This window comes from Amblyraja radiata, chromosome 2, assembly GCF_010909765.2.
Source record: "Amblyraja radiata isolate CabotCenter1 chromosome 2, sAmbRad1.1.pri, whole genome shotgun sequence".
NCBI classification, from domain to species: Eukaryota; Metazoa; Chordata; class Chondrichthyes; order Rajiformes; family Rajidae; genus Amblyraja; species Amblyraja radiata.
Window position 1 is genome coordinate 56,471,599 of NC_045957.1, and position 22,546 is coordinate 56,494,144.

The 22,546-nt window shown below is 42.2% G+C and overlaps 1 protein-coding gene across 6 annotated transcripts in view; it reads right to left on the reverse strand.

Annotated features, from left to right (window-relative positions):
* Nucleotides 1-22,546, reverse strand: part of top2b (DNA topoisomerase II beta) — a 135,093-nt gene that overhangs the window by 61,901 nt on the left and 50,646 nt on the right. For all 6 annotated transcript variants that reach the window (XM_033047055.1, XM_033047022.1, XM_033047014.1 and 3 more), the window contains 10 exons: nt 21,878-22,003; nt 18,523-18,633; nt 18,326-18,431; nt 17,965-18,074; nt 17,177-17,269; nt 16,980-17,094; nt 16,479-16,600; nt 12,930-13,078; nt 8,372-8,603; nt 236-370 (listed from right to left, as the gene is read on the reverse strand). In XM_033047055.1, the coding sequence (XP_032902946.1) occupies nt 236-370; nt 8,372-8,603; nt 12,930-13,078; nt 16,479-16,600; nt 16,980-17,094; nt 17,177-17,269; nt 17,965-18,074; nt 18,326-18,431; nt 18,523-18,633; nt 21,878-22,003 (1,299 nt within the window). The remainder of the gene's footprint in view (nt 1-235; nt 371-8,371; nt 8,604-12,929; nt 13,079-16,478; nt 16,601-16,979; nt 17,095-17,176; nt 17,270-17,964; nt 18,075-18,325; nt 18,432-18,522; nt 18,634-21,877; nt 22,004-22,546) is intronic.

The following is a 22,546-nucleotide window of genomic DNA, read 5'->3' on the forward strand; positions in this document are numbered from 1 at the left end:
ATTGAAGCATAAAGGAAACAAAAAAAATCAGAAAAAATCCTATTCCCAGCTTGTGAGAGTGATTAGAATGCATTCAAATACAATTCTCTATGGAAAAACTCAATTGTATCCCCACGTTCTAGAGAAAACATATGTACATATTTGTACCTTTGTTCACCAGTAGATACTAACTTAATCAATGTCCCAATTACTGCCATTATTATAAAACCTATTTAAAATTAGTTATACATGTTACCTGTATCCAAGTCCTAACAGGAAGCTCTGTGATTTCTATGGTATTCCGATCCAAAACTGATATCTCACCACTAACAACATATTGGTTTTGGCCCACTTCATGAAGTGTTCCTTTGAAGTTCTTGTAGCTTGGTAACTTGTAAATCAAAGAAAGGTAAAAGAATGAGTGATTATACATCTGGGGAAATAATTAACTTTCCTTTATAATCTCACTGATGATGAATGTATTTCTAAGCCAACCATATCCAGCTTGTTATTAATACACCAATGAACTGGATGCACCTAAACAATATACTGAATAATTTTATGAACATCTTATAAATTAACAGTTGACCTTAAGAATCCAAATTAAAGCCTTATCTTTATCACACGGGCATACAGCTATATTGCGTCTTTCCATTATGTGAATTGTATATAAATCGATCGATAAATTAGGAAACATCATTCGTATCATGCGACCCCAAATGGTTATAGCACAACTTTGATCGATAAGCAAAGAACCACTTAACAGTTACTTTGGAAATTAACAAGCAGAAAGAGAACTGTCTTGGAAGAAAAAGTGTTGGAAAATGTTTCCATGTAGCCTCCCTGCAGCAATCAAACAGCATTGCGTCTTAAGAATAGAGTTTTTCAGTGTTACAACAGGTGGCCATCTAGACTGGCAAGTTATTGACTCTTGATAACATTAATTAATGAAGAACAAATTAAGTCATAATATTGCCTTTTAGAAAACATCCTAACGTAATCACTAAAAAACTGCTTGCGAATTGTGTACAATGTTAAAGTTCGTTCTTTCAGCGAGGAGTGACTATCCATCTATCCATCATTAAAACTATCATCTTGTTTCTATATTTTCCTCTAATTTGTTTGTCCCTTGTACCTATATTTACATTAAAATGGTACACGATAGCGCTACAATTTTTGCACCACTTACTCACCATTGTCCTGTGATTTTCGAAAAATAAGTTTAATTCACATTGATGCCATATTTTACAAGTTATTGACAATTAAGACTTTTTAAAAACAGTGCCCCCACTTGCCGTCTTTACTTGACTGGTGTCACAAAGGACACCCAACGGGTCCTCAGCACAGACTTTGCACAATTTCAGACCACCATCTTTTCTTCCTCGCCTCACAACGGGGACACAACAGCTCCACGGATAAGTTTCCTTCCATTTTATTACTGCTCTGGGCAGGTAAGGGGGTAAGGTAGGGGGGGGGGGATATGTTGGAGGGTGGTGTGTGGGCTCAGCGGCTCCGACCGCACTCACCGGTTGCAGGTCCCGGCTGCGGACTCAATCATCGGCTCCAAGACCCGGCGCCTGTCGCACTCGGTGGCTCCCCAGCCCCAGCTGCATTCATCGGCACCTGGCTGCTCGTGGCAGTCACCGCCCCCGATGAACACAGCAGCCTCCGCCCGTGAACGTAGCAGCAGTATATATATACACACACACATATGTATATCTTATAACTATTAAAAGTCTGATCTTGGATGTGTGTGTGTGTATAATCATACTGCTCGAAAAAACGACACTCTAAGACGGTAGATTTTTTACATATTCCTGTACTTTTATCCCGTGAAGTAAAAAATCGGCTTAACTGAAAATTTTGAGCTTTATTTCTGCTTGCGCCTTCCGCTGCGCATTGTTTCCCACGCAACGCCTGCTGCGCAGTTTTCCACACGCTGCGAGTTACGTCATCCCCCCCCCCCGCAGTTATTTAATCGCCACCCGCTCGCAGTCGACCCGCATTCAGTTGGTTGACACGCGCACCGATGCCTGCTCCCTTCCTCCACTCCCCGCTCGCTTTTCAGACTGTGGCACGCGCTGCGAGTGAAGAACGAACAAGTTTTGTCTTGTTTCTGTGTGTGTGTGTGTGTGTGATTGTATTTTGCTAAAACGGTACACAATAGCGCAAAAATGTTTGCAAAACCATAAGCAGCTTTTTCCTGTCGTCAATGTAATAAGTTTCCTTCAGATTTTGTTATATTGCACGTTATTGACATTTAAAGTTTATAAAAAGCCAACTTTGAGAATAATAACTGCCTTTTAGAGGGAGACTCTTCCAGCAGCTTCAAGTGATGATGTCACAAAGGCATCTCACAGTTGTCCAAGCACAATGGGATTTCATTTACACAAGCCGCCGTGAAGATTCCGAAAACAGAAAATGACATCACACTGTGATCTCAGGCACATGCTGCAGTGAACATTTCAAAAACCGAAAATAACATCACAATGTCATCTGTGCTGCACAAGCTATGAGAGTGTTTTTACATTGTTGTAAGGAGAGGGACGTAGTGGAAGAGATTTAAAAATTGGATTTCTTCAATTCTGCACTGGCAGTTATGACGTCACTATGCCCTACCACCTACAATGTTTCTATCCCAGAACACTGAATCCTTCACAGCAAATGCCCTTCAGGGAAAGAATCTGCCAGCCTAACCCAGCACATCAAAGTTTAATGGTTAGATTTGGATAACAAAGGGGAAGAATCTGCCAGCCTAACCCAGCACAGCAAAGTTTAATGATTAGATTTGGATAACAAAAGATGGCCTTGCCAGTGGTAACTACATCACATTAAATCTTAGTGCAATTGCATTTTTTTTTAAAAGTTTAAAGTGACCTGCACAGTTGGGGGCTATGAGTGGGTAGTGGAATATTGCATTGGGGGAACGGGTTGCGTTGGGGGAACGGATGAGTGGTGGAATCTAACGTTGGGGAACGGGTTGCGTTGGGGACCAAGCCTCCCGTGTGACAGGGACCCAACGGGTGAGTGGTGGAATCTTACGTTGGGGAACGGGTTGCGTTGGGGGCTCAGGCCTGCCGTGGGGGCTATGGGGTAAGTGGTGGATTATTGCATTGGGGGATCGGGCTACGTTGGGGAACAAGCGAGTAGTGGAAACGGGTTGCGTTGGGGAAAAGGGTGAGTGGTGGATTTTTGCGTTGGGGTCAGGGCCCAATGGGTCCCACTTGGTCTAGTATATATATATATATATATATATATATATATATATATATATATATATATATATATATATATATATATATATCTTTAAAACTCTGTGGCTGCCGCCTGCCGTCCGGCTGCCTTTCTGCCTTTTGATTAGTTCCATCGTGTGATGTCACAATGCCCAATGCTCGCAGATGTCCAATTGGAATGGATCCATTTACATATGCCTTTGCACCAGCCCCAGCCCCAGCTCCTGGTGAACGTTCCATCGTGTGATGTCACAATGCCCAATGCCCAAAGACATTGTTGCCATAGAGGGAGTACAGAGAAGGTTAACCAGACTGATTCCTGGATGTCAGGACTTTCATATGAAGAAAGACTGGATAGACTCGGTTTGTACTCGCTAGAATTTAGAAGATTGAGGGGGAATCTTATGTTTCTGTTTCCCTCTCCTCACCCCTCTCCCTCTTCCACCCATCCCTCTCTCCCCCACCCCCCTTCACTCTCTACCCCACCCCCTTCCCTCTCCCCCTTCCCCTGTCACTCTTCCACCACTCCCCTACCCCTCCCCACTCTTCCACTTCTCTCCCCCCTTCCCCCTCCACTCCCTCCCCACTCTTTCCCCTCTCTCCCCCCCTCCCCCCTCCCCCACATCTCTCTCCCCATCCCCCTCTCTCACCCCCTACCCTGCTCTCCTTTCCCTCCCAAATCTGTCCCGTTTCCTCCTCCTGCTCTCCCCTCCCTCCCCTCTTCTCACCCCCCTCCCCCCACCTGTGTGTTTGGGGGGTGGTTAATGTGAGTGTGATACCGCACCCCCCCCCCCCCCCCCCGCAAACGCCGTTGGGGAAACAGACCCAACGGGTCTGCACTTGGTCTAGTATATAACTAAAACTCTCATCTTGTATATAGATTTGTTTGTACCGTTGTAAATTGTACCTACATTTATGCAAAAACGGGCCTGGGGCTGGGGGCGGCGGCACTGCTGCTCTAGGCCCGCGGGGAGGGAGAGGAGCGGGACCCAGGGCAAGGACTAGGCCGCAGCCTCAGCCTCGCCCTCCCCCCGGCTCCAGGCCGCTCGGCTCGTCCCCCCAGCCCCCAACTCAAGTACAACTACATCGCCGATGTGATGGAGAAAACGGGGCCGGCAATGGTTTACATCAGATCCTGGGGAGGTGAGGAGGGATTGTGGGGGGGGTTGAGGGAGAGGAAGGAGTAGGGACAGGGAGGGGAAAGTGGGTGGGATGAGGAGGGGCAGTGGGGGGATAGAGGGAGAGGGGGAGTGGGGGATGGAGAGGAGGGCAGTGGGGTAGGTGAGGAGGGAGGGTGGGATAGGGGTGAGGTGAGGAGTGGGGGAGGAGGGGGATAGAGGAAGAGGAGGGGTAGGGGTTATGGAGGGAGGGAGTGCTGAGGGTAGGGGAAAGGAGAGTGAGGGAGAGGTGAGGGAGCGGGGGAGCGGAGGAGAGGGGAACGAAGAGGGAGGATGTAGGGGGGGGTGCTGGAGGTTGAGGGGGAATGGGGTAGGAAGAGAGATGGTGAGGTAATGGAAGAGGGAAGGGGAAGAGAGAGGAGGGGAGGAAGCAGAGGAGGGTTGGTGGAGGGTGGGGAGAGGGAAGATAATGGAGGAGGGGAATAAGGGACTGAAGAAGGAGAGTGAGATGCATTCACATTACTTATTTTTTACACTTTATTGCCATTTTAAACTTTAAAAACATCAGCCGCGCCTGCGCAGTTGGAGGCTATGGGTGAGTTGTGGAATATTGCGTTGGGGGATCGGGGCCCAACGGGTCCCACGGTCTAGTATATCGTCTTCGTGGCTATCTCTTGAAGTTGAGGATGATGGTCTACGTTCTGTTGTTTTTATGTTCTGTTGTTTTTATGGACTCTCAGGTGCCTTATGAGTCCAATCTTGGCTTTGAAAGTTCTTCGACATTCAGGACAGGTAATTCCAGATGGAAGATCGGGTTTTGGTTGTCGCTGCTTCTCTTTTGGTATTCTTCTCTTTTCTTCTAATTCTGCGCATCTCTTGGCTTCGAAGGTCGCTGTTCCTTCTTGGATGATGGTTCGCCAGTTTCCTGTCCTTGGCATTGGTTTCCCAATTGTCGATGTCGATTGCACATTTCTTCATGCTGGCGTTCAAGATGTCTTTGAATCTCTTCTTTTGTCCGCATCTTTTCCGTTTGCCTTCTTTAACCTGGGAGTAGGTTTGCTTTGGTAGACGCTCGTCTTCCATCCGAACATGACCGACCCATCTTAGTTGGTTCTTGATGACGAAGGCTTCGATGCTAGATGTTTTTGCTTCATTCAGCACACTGACGTTGGTTCTTCTGTCGTTGATGGAACGTTTCAAGTGTTTTCAGATGGCGTCGGTATGGTGTCCATCTATATAATTAAAAGTCTAAACTTGACCACTTCATGTTTGCACTGTATATTGATTTTAGAACACTTACGGCTGTGATATTTGGCCATCTTACTCAGAGTCCCCCTCCAGCTGTCAGGGCACGAGGATTTTTCCCATCGATGAAAAATAAGAGACATATTAATGTTTAAAAAATGTTGAGATTCTCCCTCCTGTCAATCACGCCATGAAGGCCACTCCCCTTCCGGTGGAAGGGATTATAGAACCCAGAAGTGTGGACGTGCCTCAGTCGCTGCAAGATGGGGGAGCGAGAGGTCCCAGCTCTGGCTAAGCTGTGAATCAACTGAACACAGAACACATGGCTACTAAACTGTGAGTGTGGTTTTACTGACCTGTGAGTGCCCTTAGTGTGGTTTGAAAATGAAACTGTGGTTGTTTTGAAAAGCAAATGTGGTGGTTGGTTTGAAAAAGCAAATGAGGTGGTTGGTTTGAAAAAGCAAATGTGGTGGTTGGTTTGAAAATCTATATAATTAAAAGTCTAAACTTGACCACTTCCTGTTTGCATTGTATATTGATTTTAGAAAAAACGCTACTACTTACGGCTGTGATTATTGGCCATCTTACTCAAAGTCCCCCTCCGCTCATCTTTCCCATCGATGAAAAGTAAATTAGTGTTTTAAAAATGTTGAGATTCTCTCTCCTGTCAATCACGCCACGAAGGCTACGCCCCTTCCAGTGGGAGGGGGAGGGACTATAAAACCCGGAAGTGTGGGCGTGGCTCAGTCTCTGCAAGATGGGGGTGAGAGAGGTCATGACTCCGTCTGTGAACCAACTGAATACACTGAATGTTTACTGAAATGTGAGTGTGGTTTTATTGTAGTTTTGTGGTGTTTTATGTGGTTTTATGGTGGTTTCAACCTGCTTGAAGTGGTATGAAACTGCACTTGAATTTGGAGGCCTTGCAATCTGCTTGAAATGGTATGAAACTGCACTTGAATTTGGTGGCCTTGCACCCTGCTTGAAAAAGTATGAAACTGCATTTGATGTTGGTGGCCTTGCACCCTGCTTGAAATGGCATGACACTGCACTTGAATTTGGTGGCCTTGCACCCTGCTTGAAATGTATGAAACTGCACTTGAATTTGGTGGCCTTGCACCCTGCTTGAAATGGTATGAAACTGCACTTGAAGTTGGTGGCCTTGCACCCTGCTTGAAATGGTATGAAACTGCATTTGATGTTGGTGGCCTTGCACCATGCTTGAAATGGTAGGAAACTGTATTTGAATTTGGTGTCCTTGCACCCTGCTTGAAATGGAATTTCAAGGAATAGCCGTGAGTCAACTGCCAGCCCACCAGCCGTGAGTGCGTGAGCTGCCAGCACACCAGGCTTGAGTGACTGAGCTGCCAGCCCAAGAATCCATTCGGCCCACAATGTCCATACTAGCACCTCTGGTAACCAGTCCCAACACCCATACTAGCGCTCCAGAACCCCCCCCCCCGCCTCCACTGGCCACCAATATTGGAATTGGCGGAGAGGTGGAATATTGCGTTGGGGGACCAGGTCTCCCGTGTGAACATGGGACCCAACGGGTCCCACTTAGTCTAATATATATGTATATGTATATATATATATATGTATATATATATATATATATGTATATATATATATATATGTATATATATATATATATATATATGTATATATATGTGTATATATATGTATATATATGTATGTGTATATATATGTATATATATGTATATGTATATATATGTATATATATATATATATACACATATATGTATATATATATATATATACACATATATGTATATATATATACATACATATGTATATATATATATATATATATACACACATATATATATATGTATATATATACACGTATATATATGTATATATATACATATATATATGTATATATATATATATATATGTATATATGTATATATATGTATATACATATACATATATATACATATATATATCAGGGCTCGAAATTAACGGTTGCCCGGGTGCCATTGACCACTCAAAGCGCCGCCGGGCAACTAAGCACCGAGTCATTTTGCCCGGCTTGGCAACCAGATACTGGTTTGTACCGAAGATAGACACAAAAAACTGGAGTAACTACGCGGGTCAGGCAGCATCTCTGGAGAAAAGGAACGCAACGTTTTGTGTCGGCGGTGACGGTTGTATTGCGTGAGAAAAATACTAGGTGCGTGGTGACGAAGTGTCGGAGCGAATGATGGGTCCCGAACAGCGGCAGCAGCGGCCGCGACAGCGGCTTCATCTCCTCCTCCCCCCGCACCCCGCCCTGATAAGGGCCGTTGCTTGCAAATCCACGACCCGGCGCTTAAAAAAAAACCCTCCTGCATGCCGAGGCCGGGAGGAGGGAGGGGGAGGCCTCGGCGTGCGGGAGGGTTTGTTTTGAAAGCGGTTATCCCGTTGTTGGGTTTGCAAGCAGCGACCGCTATCAGGGAGGAGGAAAAGATGGAGCCGCTGCTTGCAAATCCGACAACGGGATAACCGCTTTCAAAACAAACCCTCCCGCAGTCTAACTTCTGGATTGTTATTCCATGGCTCTTGATTATTCGTCTGGTGATTCGTCTGGTGATTTAACCATTGTGCCGCTATTACATACACATAGATAGATAGATAGATAGATAGATAGATCTCGAGGTCTCCCTCAGAAAATATACTTTCTTAAAATCATGCACCAATGTAAAATACACACATTTGGAAGTATAAAACATTGTAATCTATTAAACTATGATTAAAGGTTCAGGAAAATGGCATATGTTTTTCATTATTTACCATAGGAAGGGGATCCAAGCCATCCAGCATCCGTCTGACATTGTTGACTAGTTCCCGGATATCATAATTAGGAATTCTACAAGCCCATCCTGTACCAATACCTTCAGCTCCATTAACAAGGACCATGGGAATGATGGGACAGTACCACTCTGGCTCAACTCGCTGGTTGTCATCATAAAGAAACTTCAACAAATTGTCATCCACGTGAGGGCAAACCAAACGTGCCAATGTACTAAAAACAAATTCAACACGTTAAACCTCAAAATATTTTTAGCAACTATTATTATTATTATAGAAATGTATAGCAACATTACATGAAAAGTACTAATAATTAAAATTGTATGGGACAATGAGGAAGGAAATCATTTGCTGTGCCATTCAGGTACTTGAACCTTTTCTGTCATTGTCAGATCATGACTGATCTACACCTCAATGCTATTAATATAACGTTTTTCTCCATTATTCTTATGGAATTGCAAATGGTCATTCAGAAATATATACAGTGCATTCAGAAAGAATTCAGACCCATTCACTTTTTCCATATTTTGTTATGTTACAGCCTTATTTTAAAATGGATTAAATTCATTTTTTTTATCATCAATGTATACGATACCCCAAAATAAAAAAGTGAACAGCTGGGCACACCTATATTTGGGTAATTTCTCCCATTCTTCTCTGCAGATCCTCTGTCAGGTTGGATGGGGAGCGTCGATGCACAGCTATTTTCAGGCCTCTCCAGATGTTTCGATCGGGTTCAAGTCCGGGCTCTACCTGGGCCACTCAAGGACATTCACACACCTGTCACGAAGCCAGTTCTGCGTTGTCTTGGCTATGTGCTTAGGGTCGTTGTCCTGTTGGAAGGTGAACCTCCGCCCCAGTCTGAGGTCCAGAACGCTCTGGAGCAGGTTTTCATCAAGGATCTCTCTGTACTTTGCTCCGTTCATCTTTCCCTCGATCCTGACGAGTCTCCCAGTTCCTGTTGCTGAAAAACATCCCCACAGCATGATGCTGCCACCACCATGCTTCACTGTTTCCTCCAGACGCGATGCTTGGCATTCAGGCCAAAGAGTTCAATCTTAGTTTCATCAGACCAGAGAATCTTGTTTCTCATGGTCTGAGAGTCCTTTAGGTGCTTTTTGGCAAACTCCAAGGGGTCTGTCATGTGCCTTTTACTGAGGAGTGGCTTCCGTCTGGCCACTCTACCATAAAGGCCTGATTTGTTGAGTGTTGCAGATATAGTTGTCCTTCTGGAAGGTTCTCCGATCTCCACAGAGGAACTGTGGAGCTCTATCAGAGTGACCATCGGGTTCTTGGCCACCTCCCTGACCAAGGCCCTTCTCCCTTGATTGCTCAGTTTGGCCGGACGGCCAGCTCTATAAAGAGCCCTGGTGGTTCCAAAGTTCTTCCATTTAAGAATGACGGAGGCCACTGTGGTCTTCTGGACCTGCAATGCTGCAGAAATCCTTTTATACCCTTCCACAGATCTGTGACTCGACACAATCCTGTCTCGGAGGTCCGCGAAGAATTCCTTCGCCTTTATGGCTTGGTTTTTGCTCGGACATGCACTGTCAACTGTGGGACTTTATATAGACAGGCGTGTGCCTTTCCAAATTATGTCCAATCGATATAATTTACCACTGGTAGACTACAATCAAGTTGTAGAAACATCTCAAGGATAATCAATGGATAACCTAACCTTAATTTTGAGTGTTACAGCTCTGAATACTTATGTAAATGTGATATTTGTTATTTCTTTTTAATTACTTTGCAAACATTTCTAAACACCTGTTTTCATTTTTATTATGGGGTATTGTGTGTAGATTGATGACAAAAAAATAAATGTAATCAATTTTAGAATATGGCTGTAATGTAACAAAATGTGGAAAAAGTGAAGGGGTACCTTCGAAATGCAATGTAGCCTAATTAAGTACAATCAGCCTAACTTTATTTAGGGTAAACCCCAAGTGTTCAAATAAACCGGACCATGAAGCTGATGTGCTGAAAGGTTATATTGTGTCAGAACATAATGGACAAGATAAGCATGAAGTGGTAAGTGAAATTCAATCTAGCATAATTTTGTGGAGCAAAATATGAGAATACACAAAAAAAAGATCAACACAATGAAATTCTTTATCAGTCATTGAAAGTCCGCTTGCATCAGAGGGGAATTAAGGTGAAATATGGACACAAGAAATAAAGCAATGTCTTGCGGATTTAGACAATAGGTGCAGGAGTAGGCCATTCGGGCCTTCGAGCCAGCACCGCCATTCAATGTGATCATCGCTGATCATCCTAAATCAGTACCCCGTTCCTGCCTTCTCCCCATATCCTCTGACTCATCCGCTATCTGTAAGAGCCCTATCTAGCTCTCTCTTGAAAGTATCCAGAGAACTGGACTCCACCGCCCTCTGAGGCAGAGAATTCCACAGACTCACAACTCTCTGTGAAAAAAGTGTTTCCTCGTCTCTGTTCTAAATGGCTTACCCCTTATTCTTAAACTGTGGCCCCTGGTTCTGAACTCCCCCAACATCGGGAACATGTTTCCTGCCTCTGGCGTGTCCAAACCCTTAACAATCTTATATGTTTTAATAAGATTCCCTCTCATCCTAAACTCCAGAGTGTACAAGCCCAGCTGCTCTATTCTCTCAGCATATGACAGTCCCGCCATCCTGGGAATTAACCTTGTAAACCGACGCTGCACTCCCTCAATAGCAAGAATGTCCTTCCTCAAATTAGGGGACCAACTCTGCTCACAATACTCCAGGTGTGGTCTCACTAGGGTCCTGTACAACTGCAGAAGGATCTCTTTGCTCCTATACTCGACTCCTCTTGTTATAAAGGCCAACATGCCATTCGCTTTCTTCACTACCTGCTGTACCTGCATGCTTCCTTTCATAGACTGATGAACAAGGACCCCCAGATCCCGTTGTACTTCCCCTTTTCCCAACTTGACGCCATTTAGATAGTAATCTGCCAAAGTGGATAACCTCACATTTATCCACATTAAACTTCATCTGCCATGCATCTGCCCACTCCCCCAACCTGTCCAAGTCACTTTGCATTCTCATAGCATCCTCCTCACAGTTCACACTGCCACCCAGCTTGGTGTCATCTGCAAATTTGCTAATGTTACTTTGAATCCCTTCATCCAAATCATTGATGTATATTGTAAATAGCTGCGGTCCCAGCACCGAACCGTGCGGTACCCCACTAGTCACTGCCTGCCATTCTGAAAGGGACCCGTTAATCCCTACTCTTTGTTTCCTGTCTGCCAACCAATTTTCTATCCATGTCAGCACTCTACCCCCAATACCATGTGCCCTAATTTTGCCCACTAATCTCCTACGTCGGACCTTATCAAATGCTTTCTGAAAGTCCAGGTACACTACATCCACTGGCTCTCCCTTGTCCATTTTCCTAGTTACATCTTCAAAAAATTCCAGAAGCTTAGTCAAGCATGATTTCCCCTTCGTAAATCCATGCTGACTCGGACCGATCCTGTTACTGCTATCCAAATGTGCGGCTATCTCATTTTTATAATTGACTAAAGCAACTTCCCCACCACCGATGTCAGGCTAACTGGTCAATAATTCCGTTTTCTCTCTCCCACCTTTCTTAAAAAGTGGGGTAACATTAGCTACCCTCCAATCCACAGGAACTGATCCTGAGTTTATAGAAAATTGGAAAATTATCACCAATGCATCCACGATTTCTGGAGCCACTTCCTTAAGTACCCTGGGATGCAGACCATCAGGCTCTGGGGATTTATCAGCCCATCATTCTACCCAACACCATTTCCTGCCTAATGTGGATTTCCTTCAGTTCCTCCGTCATCCCAGATCCTCTGGCCACTACTATATCAGGAAGATTGTTTGTGTCCTCCTTAGTGAAGACGGATCCAAAGTACCTGTTCAACTCATCTGCCATTTCCTTGTTCTCCATGATAAATTCACCTTTTTCAGTCTTCAAGGGTCCAACTTTGGTCTTAAGTAATTTTTTTCTCTTCACATACCTAAAGAAGCTTTTACTATCCTCTTTTATATTCTTGGCTAGCTTACGTTCGTACCTCATCTTTTCTCCCCTTATTGTCTTTTTAGTTATCTTCTGTTCCTCTTTAAACATTACCCAATCCTCTTGCTTTCCGCTCATCTTTGCTACGTTGTACTTCTTCTCTTTTATTTTCATACTGTCCCTGACGTCCCTTGTCAGCCACGGTCACCCCTTACTCCCCTTGGAATCTTTCCCCTTCCTCCCTCATGGCCCCATAGTCCCCTTTATTCAACTGTAACACTGACACTCCGATCTACCCTTCTCCCTCTCCAATTGTAGATTAAACCTGACCATATTATGGTCACTACCTCCTAATAGCGCATTAACCTCAAGTTCCTTTATCAAATCCGGTTCATTACATAACACTAAATCCAGAATTGCCTTCTCCCTGGTAGGCACTCTACAAAGTCCCTTTCTTGGGGTCCAGTACCAACCTGATTTTCCCAGTCTACCTGCACGTTGAAATCTCCCATGCAGATTTTGTTTCTAATCAGTGCTATTGGCTTACCTTAACATAGTGAAAATGTAACGTGGACTGGCAGCATCTTTCCCACCATGTAGTCTTGTACCAAATTGCCCAATTGGTTGCAATAAACTAATATTGTTACTTCCAACAAAGTTTTGTGCCAAGTTTACAATGGTCATCATAAGTGCTTGCTAAAATGAAAAACAAAACTAATAAATACACAATTCTTTATTGTGAGTAAAATTTCATAGACAATCTGAAGATTGCAGAGATATGCTCCTAACTGGCAGATCTCACTCAAATATCAGCCGTATTTCTCGGTGGCAGCTGTGATGCCTTGCACAGTGCCCTCCATAATGTTTGGGACAAAGACCCATCATTTATTTATTTGCCTCTGTACTTCACAATTTGAGATTTGTAATATAAAAATCACATGTGGTTAATGTGCACACTGTGTGCATTTTAATAAAGGCCATTTTTTAATAAAGGCCATTTTTATACATTTTGGTTTCACCATGTAGAAATGACAGCAGTGGTCTCTCCATTTCAGGGCACCATAATGTTTGGGACACAGCAATGTCATGTAAACGATAGTAGTCATGTTTAGTATTTTGTTGCATAACCTTTGCATGCAATGACTGCTAGAGGTCTGCGATTCATGGACATCACCAGTTGCTGGGTGTTTCCTCTTGTGATGCTCTGCCAAGCCTGTATTGCAGCCATCTTTAGCTTATGCCTGTTTTGGAGGCTAGTCCCCTTCAGTTTTTTCTTCAGCATATAAAAGGCATACTCAATTGGGTTCAGATTGGGTGATTGACTTGGCCACCAAAGAATATACCATTTTTTTAGCTTTGAAAAACTCCTTTGCTGCTTTAGCAGTATGTTTGGGATCATTGGCTTGCTGTAGAATGAACCGCTGGCTAATGAGTTTTGAGGCATTTGTTTGAACTTGAGCAGATAGCATGTGTCTATACACTTCAGAATTCATTATGCTACTACCATCAGCAGTTGCATCATCAATGAAGATAAGTGAGCCAGTACCTTCAGCAGCCATACATGACCAGGCCGTAACACCCCCACCCACAGTGTTTCACAGATGAGGTGGTATGCTTTGGATCTTGGGCAGTTCCTTCTCTCCTCCATACTTTGCGCTTGCCATCACTCTGATATAAGTTAATCTTCGTCTCATCTGTTCACAAGACCATTTTCCAGAAGAGTGGGTGCTCTTTTAAGTACTCTTGGCAAACTGTAACCTGGCCATCCTATTTTTGCAGCTAACAAGCGGTTTGCATCTTGCAGTGTAGCCTCTGTATTTCTGTTCATGAAGTCTTCTGCAGACAGTGGTCATTGACAAAACCACACCTGACTCCTCAGGAGTGTTTCTTATCTGTCAGACAGATGTTTGGGGATTTTTCTTTAGTATGGAGTGAATTCTTCTGTCATCAGCTGTGGAAGTCTTCCTTGGCCTTCCAGTCCCTTTGCGATTAGTAAGCTCACCAGTGCTCTCTTTCTTCTTGATGTCCCAAACAGTTGATTTTGGTATGCCTAGGTTTGGCTGATGTCTCTACCAGTTATATTCTTGTTTCACAGTCTCACAATGGCTTCTTTGACTTTCATTGGCACAACTTTGGTCCTCATGTTGATGAACAGCAATAAAAGTTTTCCTGGCGTGAGACAGGAAAAAACTGAAAACAGAGGAAGAGAGATGGGGTCCAGGGGTCCCCTCTATGCAGATTTTGTTTTGATAATTGTGCCTTGAAATGAGTTTTCTTGCCTGTTTACCCATAATTTCTCGCATGGTCTTCCCCACTGACACGGAACCCCTCACTGCTCACTCACAGGCCCCCCCTCCCACCTTTGCTCACCTCACAGGGACCCCCTCACACTCCCAGAAAACCCCGCACACTTTGCTCATACTCACAGGGACCCGCTCACTGCTCACACTCAAAGGAAACCCCGCACCTTTGCTCACTCACAGGGACCCCTCACTGCTCACACTCACAGGGAACTTCCTCGCCTTTGCTCACACTCACAAGGACGTCCCCTCACCGTTACTCACAATCCCGGGTCTCCCCCCTCTGCCCACCAGGGCTCACACACACTCCCTCTACTTACTTTAAAACGCTTATTGACACCTACAAGGCCTCGGCCCTGCAGCCGCGCCCCGGCCTTTCCCAGCCTGGTGCCCACTCTCCCGCTCCACCAGGCCTCGCCCCGGACGTCTCCCTCCTCCAATCATCGCACTCTAACCTCAGTTCCGCCCCCCACTTCCTCCTCTGACAGTCACCTCCCTCCTCCAATCATCGCGCTGAATCATCATGTCCCGCCCCCCCCACTGCCTGCTGACTGACGTCTCTCTCGTCCAATCGGTGCCCTCGATCATCAGTCTCGCAGAAAGTCATTTATAGATTTTTAGAGATTTAGACATATTTTCTTTTTTTTAACGAATTTCAAAATCCGCGGAGAAATCTCATGCTTAGTTTCCAAAGGTGATGGAATGACTTGAGGAAAGACGAGGTGCTGAGAGCTCTCTTATACCTGCATTAAGGAGGCAATTGAACACACCTGAGCAATTACAAATGCCTGTGAAGCCATGTGTCCCAAACGTTATGGTGCCCTGAAATGGGAGACGGGGACAATGTAGAAACACAGCTGTAATTTCTACATTGTGAAACCAAAATGTATAAAAATGGTCTTTATTAAAATCTGACAATGTGTGCCAATATGGTTTTTTTCTATTATAAATCTCAAATAGTGGAGTGCAGAGGCAAATAAATAAATGATGGGTCTTTGTCCCAAACATTATGGAGGGCACTATATATAAAATATTATTCTTGAGTTAAATCTTGCTGTGGTCTCCCCAATCACAATTATCACTACTTTCTCTCTACCAGTTCTACAATTATGTAAGTCACGTGCACTCCTCCATTTGTAGCCTGAATTGAATTCATTAACTGTACAAAGCACTGTTGACACTATTGAGTCATAAAACTTCCTAATATGTACTTTAATAAGAATAAATACAGGAACCATATAAATAGGTACTGTAGGCTCAAAGTCGTAGTTTAAACTGAAAGCATGGTTGCTCACATTCCACAAGATGGCATAGTGGAAACCCGACATGGATTACGGATCGGGTCAGCAATAGCAAAACCAGACATGGATCAAATCAGCATTAGTGAATGATCTACAACCTTCAACATTTTCAGTACTAATATTGGCATCATCAATCATCTTAGAACTCAGGTGGAAGTAAATCAATCTCGATTCCATGGAACAACCCAAATAGTAGTATTAAACTCTGGAATTCTAATTAAACCATCCTAAATCTCCGTCTGCTGGGGTCCGTGGGTGGAAGTAAATGAGGTACACTCCCACCTCTCTTTTCCACCTTTCTATCCCCTACTCCAATCAGCCTGAAGGGTCTAAACTGAAATGTTGTCGCTCCATTTCACTCCATAAATGTTGCCTAACCTGCTGAGTTCGTCCCGCACTTTACTTGTTGTTCGAGATTCCAGTGTCAGCAGTTTCTTGTGTAGGTGCAATTGTTATTTGACATCAACTAAAAGCAGTATAAAAATATTTACTTACCTCCCCATGGTGATAGGCCGACATTTCTGCTACTGAACCTGCCAGTTGAGCAACCTTGACTTCTCGTTTGTCATTCCTTTTAAAACACGTAAATAACACTTTTCGCTGACCAGGTTTTAAGCCTGAAATTAAACAAAAATGTATGATTTTTCAAATATTACTTAGCTTTACGATATGGATTTAATTCTCATGGATAGTGAATCACATGCTGCAAAACTCAGGCCTATATGAAGATATAGTGGCTGGGAAAAACAAAAAACAAAGGCTAGGTTGCACTATTTATTTGAAAGAAACAAATCAGGAAGAGAAATTCCCAGCATTTGAGGTTTAAAAACTGTGCGTGTTTCCATATGTGTGCGTGTGCGCCTGTTTATGGGCGCATTTGTGCGTATGTATGAGAAGCAATAAACAAATCACAATTTAATGCCCTCTGCTAAAATTATGTTCAAGAGATATAGGCTTTACCCTAGGACACAATTCTGAAAATTTGCAGATGCTTACCGTCAACAAGAGAAGGAATGGACCTCTCATTGTCAGAATTTGAGAAAAGTATTAATTCCTTGTTGATGAAGTCATTGTATGTCAAATATTTAGTTGTTGTTCCATATAAATATTGCTGTAGAATTAAATTTTAAAAAGTCATATCCATAAACATAATGGAAAATTAAAATTATGTTTTATAATTCAACACTACAGACCTCTGGCAATCCATGTAACCTTCTCTGTCTTCTATCTTCCATGAAATTGGTCAGCCATTCTTTTCGATCATCTATTTTCTTTTTGCTAAAAGCCTAACAAATTTTTAATAACATTAATTCAACATTTACATAATGGAAAGAAAATAATGTGTCAGTTTCTAATGACTCTCTCCCTAACCATGGACTGTTTGCCCTCCTCCCATCAGGGAGGCGGTACAAGAGCCTCAGGTCTCGCACAAGCAGGCTGAGGAACAGCTTTTTCAACAACACCATTACACTGCTGAACTCAGAGTCCCGTCGCTAGCTATCTTTAGACTCTCCCATTTGTATAGTTATTTGCCTATGTACCAGTTTTAATTCATCCACAATCCACACATTGTTAACCAGTATTTTTTATTTTTATTGTATGCTTATTTTGTAATTTTATTTTTACTTCTACTATCTTGCACTATGACTATGACCAGACGCTAAACTGCATTTCGTTGTACCTATACTCGTATTTGTGCAATGACAATAAAGTTGAATTGAATTGAACTAATTATTCACTAACTCACTATAGCCAAGTTAAAAAAAAAGTTTATAAACTCTTAAAATCCACTGATATTGAAATCATTTGGACTAAAAACACATTCGTTTTAGTGCTTTTAATCCCCAGATGTTAATTTTAGTACTCCTGTAACAAATGCCAATAATGCAATCATAATGTTTAATTACAATAATAGTACAGAATGTAACTTTTAATTGCTAAACCATCTTTGAAAAGCATTCAATGGATTTATTTAAAATACCAGGGTGATTGCGGCATCATCTTCTGGGCCATTATATCGAAACATTATGCGGTGTCTGTCCATATCAGCAAAGTATTCTTTTGCCTCTTTTGATGTGCTGGTACCGAGACCTGTATGAGACATCACATATTCCAGTAATTATATGTAATTTTAATATGATTATTACTTAACTTTAGCTCTAATGAGTACCTGCGATTGGCAGAATCAAACTCAACTCCAGTTCGAAAGTATATCAGTATTAAAATAACTTGTTGCCAGCTGCGCAAAAATACAAAATTACTAAATTAAATGAAGTCAGGTGTACACCGCCTCCTCGGTTCTTACTCTTGACTATTTTGAATTAAGCTTTTATATTACGAACCTTTGTAGTATTTTACTTTCCAAGATTTGTTGTTTTCTGCGTGTTTTTTCCATTCATCAAATTCAGGAATGCTGTAGAATGCCAATTCTTGTTTATTCTTGGTAGCCTTTATTAAAAAAAATTATAATAAATAGTACTACATATATTTATTTTTATCTGCAGCAATAAGATTTAGATGGTGGCAAAGGTTTACTCGCCTTTACGATAGGAGTAATGAATTCCTCCAAGAAATGATGTCTCAAAAGAGATGGCCAGTTGTGATGAAAGAAGTTAATCAGCAAGCCTTTGATGTGAGAGCCATCCTGGTCCTGTAACATTTAAAAATATGCAAATTAATATCAACTCTTTTGATCGTCATAATTATAAACTTCAAAGATTTTTGCTTGTACAATTCAACGAATCTTTCGTTCATAGCAGTCTTCATGATGTTTGCTTCAGTGATAGTTATCCTTTTTTCTTTTACTGCAATGGATTTGCCTCTCTTTACATACCAAAGTTTTTTGCATTGGTTTTTACAGGTATTATTTTTTTGCTTACCCTATAATCAAAGTATGAAATTCCATGACCCAAAGCTTTCAGTATTGCAACACTGGTCCAGGAAACAGTCAGAAAGAAAGAATTTTCAATCACATTTACACAGATCCTCTCTGAGAGACCACGCCCATCTTAAACACTTCACTGCCAAAGCATTATTTTGAAGTGGAATTACCATAAAAAACAAAAATTAGGTAATTAAGTGTGCTAAGGTCTAATGAAGAAGAATGAGATAAAGTACAGTCATCAGTTTTTGCTGATTTTGTCATAGGTTTGTGTGGATAAGAAAAATAATTTGCTCCATCTTTCAAAAAAATCTATTAACTTCATTTTTCCTCCTTCCTATGCGCCTGATTTTCGTTATGTCTTAACCATTTTTCTTTCACTTATATTTTCCATTCAGATCTGGAACCAGATTCATGAGATGATGGTCTATCCCACAAGATTAAGGAGGATGTCAGATCAATTTTCACTGCGAACTGCTCTCCGCAAATCCAAATCTTCTTTCGAGAAATCCTAAATTTGAGGTTATTCGTGGATAACGTTACCTGGGTGTTATGCAGGCTAAGGTTAAGCAGGCTCCCATACCACATGGAATAGAAGTGGAAAAATCTGAAAGACCGTACAAGGTCTTTTTTGCAAAGGCTGTCCCACTACTTTACAATGAAGCACTATCAGCTGTCCTGGCATTGCTTCATCGTGAACAACAGTGAGGACACAAACACCAACACCAAACACCAACAGTGAACAACAGTAAGCCAGTAAGGATGCCATTCTCAAAACATCAATAGAGGAAAGAATGAACTCTCCTCGGCCATATTATCAATTTGAAGGCAAATCCAATGATGGATACTGCTGGAACTAAATAGGGATGCCACACAAAAGTGAACCAAGAGATTTGTGCGTGAGAAATAGTGTCTCACAAATTTGTTATTGAGGTTTTCAAAGAGGCAATCAAGAGGATTGACGAAGGCATGGCAATAAATATGATCTACAGGGACATTAGCAAAACTTTTGACAAGGTCCTGCATAGTAGGCTGACCTGGAAGGTTAGATCCTAGGTGAGCTAACCATTTACCTACTAAATTAGTATGATGATACGAGTTAGAGAGTGGCAGTGGATAGTTGTTTCCATCTTGAAGGTTATATTAATGATTTAGATGAGAATGTAGTGGCATGATAAGTAAGTTTACGGATGACACAATTATTTTATTAAATAAATAAATAATGACGCTGTTGGCGCATAACAAAGAAGGTTGCCTCTTGTTACAACAGGGGTCTAGATCAACTGGGAAAGTGGGCCAAGGAATGACAGGTGGAATTTAACTCGGACAAGTGTGAAATGATGCATATTGGGATGTTATACCAGGTCAAGACATACACTGGTTTCTGGGAAGCATTGTAGAACAGAGAGACCCCAGGGTACAAGTACATAGTTTCTAAAAGTTGCAACACAGGTAGACAAGGTGGAAGGCAGCATTTGGCATACTTGCCTTCATCGGACAAGGCATTAAGTACAAGAGCCAGGACGTCATCTTACATGAGTGTGGTTCTGGTCATCACACTATAAGAAGGATGTGATTAAATGAGAGTGCAGAAAAGATTCACAAGTATGTTGTTGCGGCTGGACAACTTGAGAGACTGGAAAGGTGGCCTTTATCCCCACTCTGGAGCATAAGAGGCAAGGGTGTGAATTTATAAAATCATGAGGGGCATAGATAAGATGGACTGTTACAGACTTTTTCCCAATGTAGGAGAATGCAAAACTATTGGGCACAACTTTACAGTAAGAGAGGACTTGTGTCAAGGGAACTGAGGGGCAACCTTTTCCATAAAGTGTGGCAGCTATATAAAGCAAGCTGCGAGAGGTCGATACAATTATAACATTTAAAAGACATTTGGACAGGTACACAGATAAGAACGGTTTAGAGGAATGTGGGCCAAATGCAGGCAAATGGGACTAGCCCTGAAAGGCACCTTGGTTGGAATGGACAAGTTGGGCCAAATGGTTTGTTTCCATGCTGTATAGTTTTATGAGCACCAAAACACAAAAAACAAGCTCTGAATTATACCAATGTGATTACAATTGCAGTCACTACATCAATCTCAAAAATCCTTTGCAGGGTTGTTAGGGTAGTCATCTTTTCAGATGCATGGAACATTTCAATCACAAACATAAATAAAATACCTCATCTACTGTATCCGCTGTTCCAGGTGTGGACTCCCATATATCGGCAAGACCAAGCGCAGGCTCGGCGAACGTTTCGCTGAACACCTCCGCTCAGTTTGCCTAAACCTACCTGATCTCCCGGTAGCAAAACACTGACCTTTCTGTCCTGGGCCTCCTCAATTGTCAAAGCGAGACCCAGCCCAAATTGGAGGAACAGCACCTCATATTTTGCTTGAGCAGCTTACACCCCAGCGGTATGAATATTGACGTCTCTAACTTCGTTACCCTTTCTTTCCCTCTCACTCCATCCCTCCCCAGTTCTCTGACCAGTCTGACTGTCCATCTGATTACATTGTATCTCTGTCTGCTTTGTTGTCACCTTCTCCTAGCTAACAATAGTCAATTCTACATTTTCCTTGATCTGCATCTCTTTTGATCTCTTACACTTGATCTCTGTAATTCCCTCTCCCCTGATGCTCAATCTGAAGAAGGGCCTCGACCCGAAACGTCTCCCGTTCCTTATATCCAGAGATGCTGTCTATCCAGCTGAGTTACTCCAGCAATTTGTGTCTATCTTCGGAGTAAACCAGCATCTACAGTTCCCTCCTGCACAATATTCTGATTTGGTTAGGTTGACTCTGAAAACCTAAAGCTCTCAGAGATATTGTGATTGTCATAAGCAATTTGTAGTCCTTGATTTGTCTTAACAGATCTTATGTACTGATTCCCAGAACATTGATAGTACTGTCAGTTTAGCGTGCTCATGAAACAGACTTCCTGCAATATTTATGCAGGATACCCTCATGTATGCATTTTTAATTAAGATGAATTTTATATAATATGCTGACCTGATCAGTCATGATCATAATCTTGCCATAGCGAAGAGATTTCAATGACTCTGCATCATCATAACTTTTCTTGTACTGAAGACCTACTATCTTGATAATGTTGTTGATTTCTGCATTCTCCATTATCTGCACAACAAAATAACATAAATTTACTGTTCTGGAACTCCCCCCACAGTATTTTAATAACATAACAAACTAAAAGTATGTAACATATACAAGAGGAAACAATATAGAAACACCAAGTACATGATATGAAACAAAACACAAAATATCAAGTTAGCAAATATTGCTGCAGCGTGTTTCAATAGCAAAATGTACAATACACTAAACTTAGTCCTCCTTTCTGTTATCTATTTAACAACAGAAGTATTGCTAAGATTTATTGCCTTTGAGTATGTTTGACAAACCCAAAACATTAGAGCCATGCTAAAAAGGGAATTCAAGTTACTCATGGTATTATTTAAACAGATCAGAGGAACGTTTTATTTGTCAAAAGATTACAGTGTACTGTGCAATTAATATTATTGTTGCTAAACATCAATTTTGCTTCAGTTGTAAGATTCAAATGCATGGCATTCTTGAAACCAAAGCAGAAGTTAAAGAAATGTTTTCGGCTCCTTTTCAAAAAGTTGTCTTAAAGGATTTAAGAGATTAGACTGGGGAGCGCAA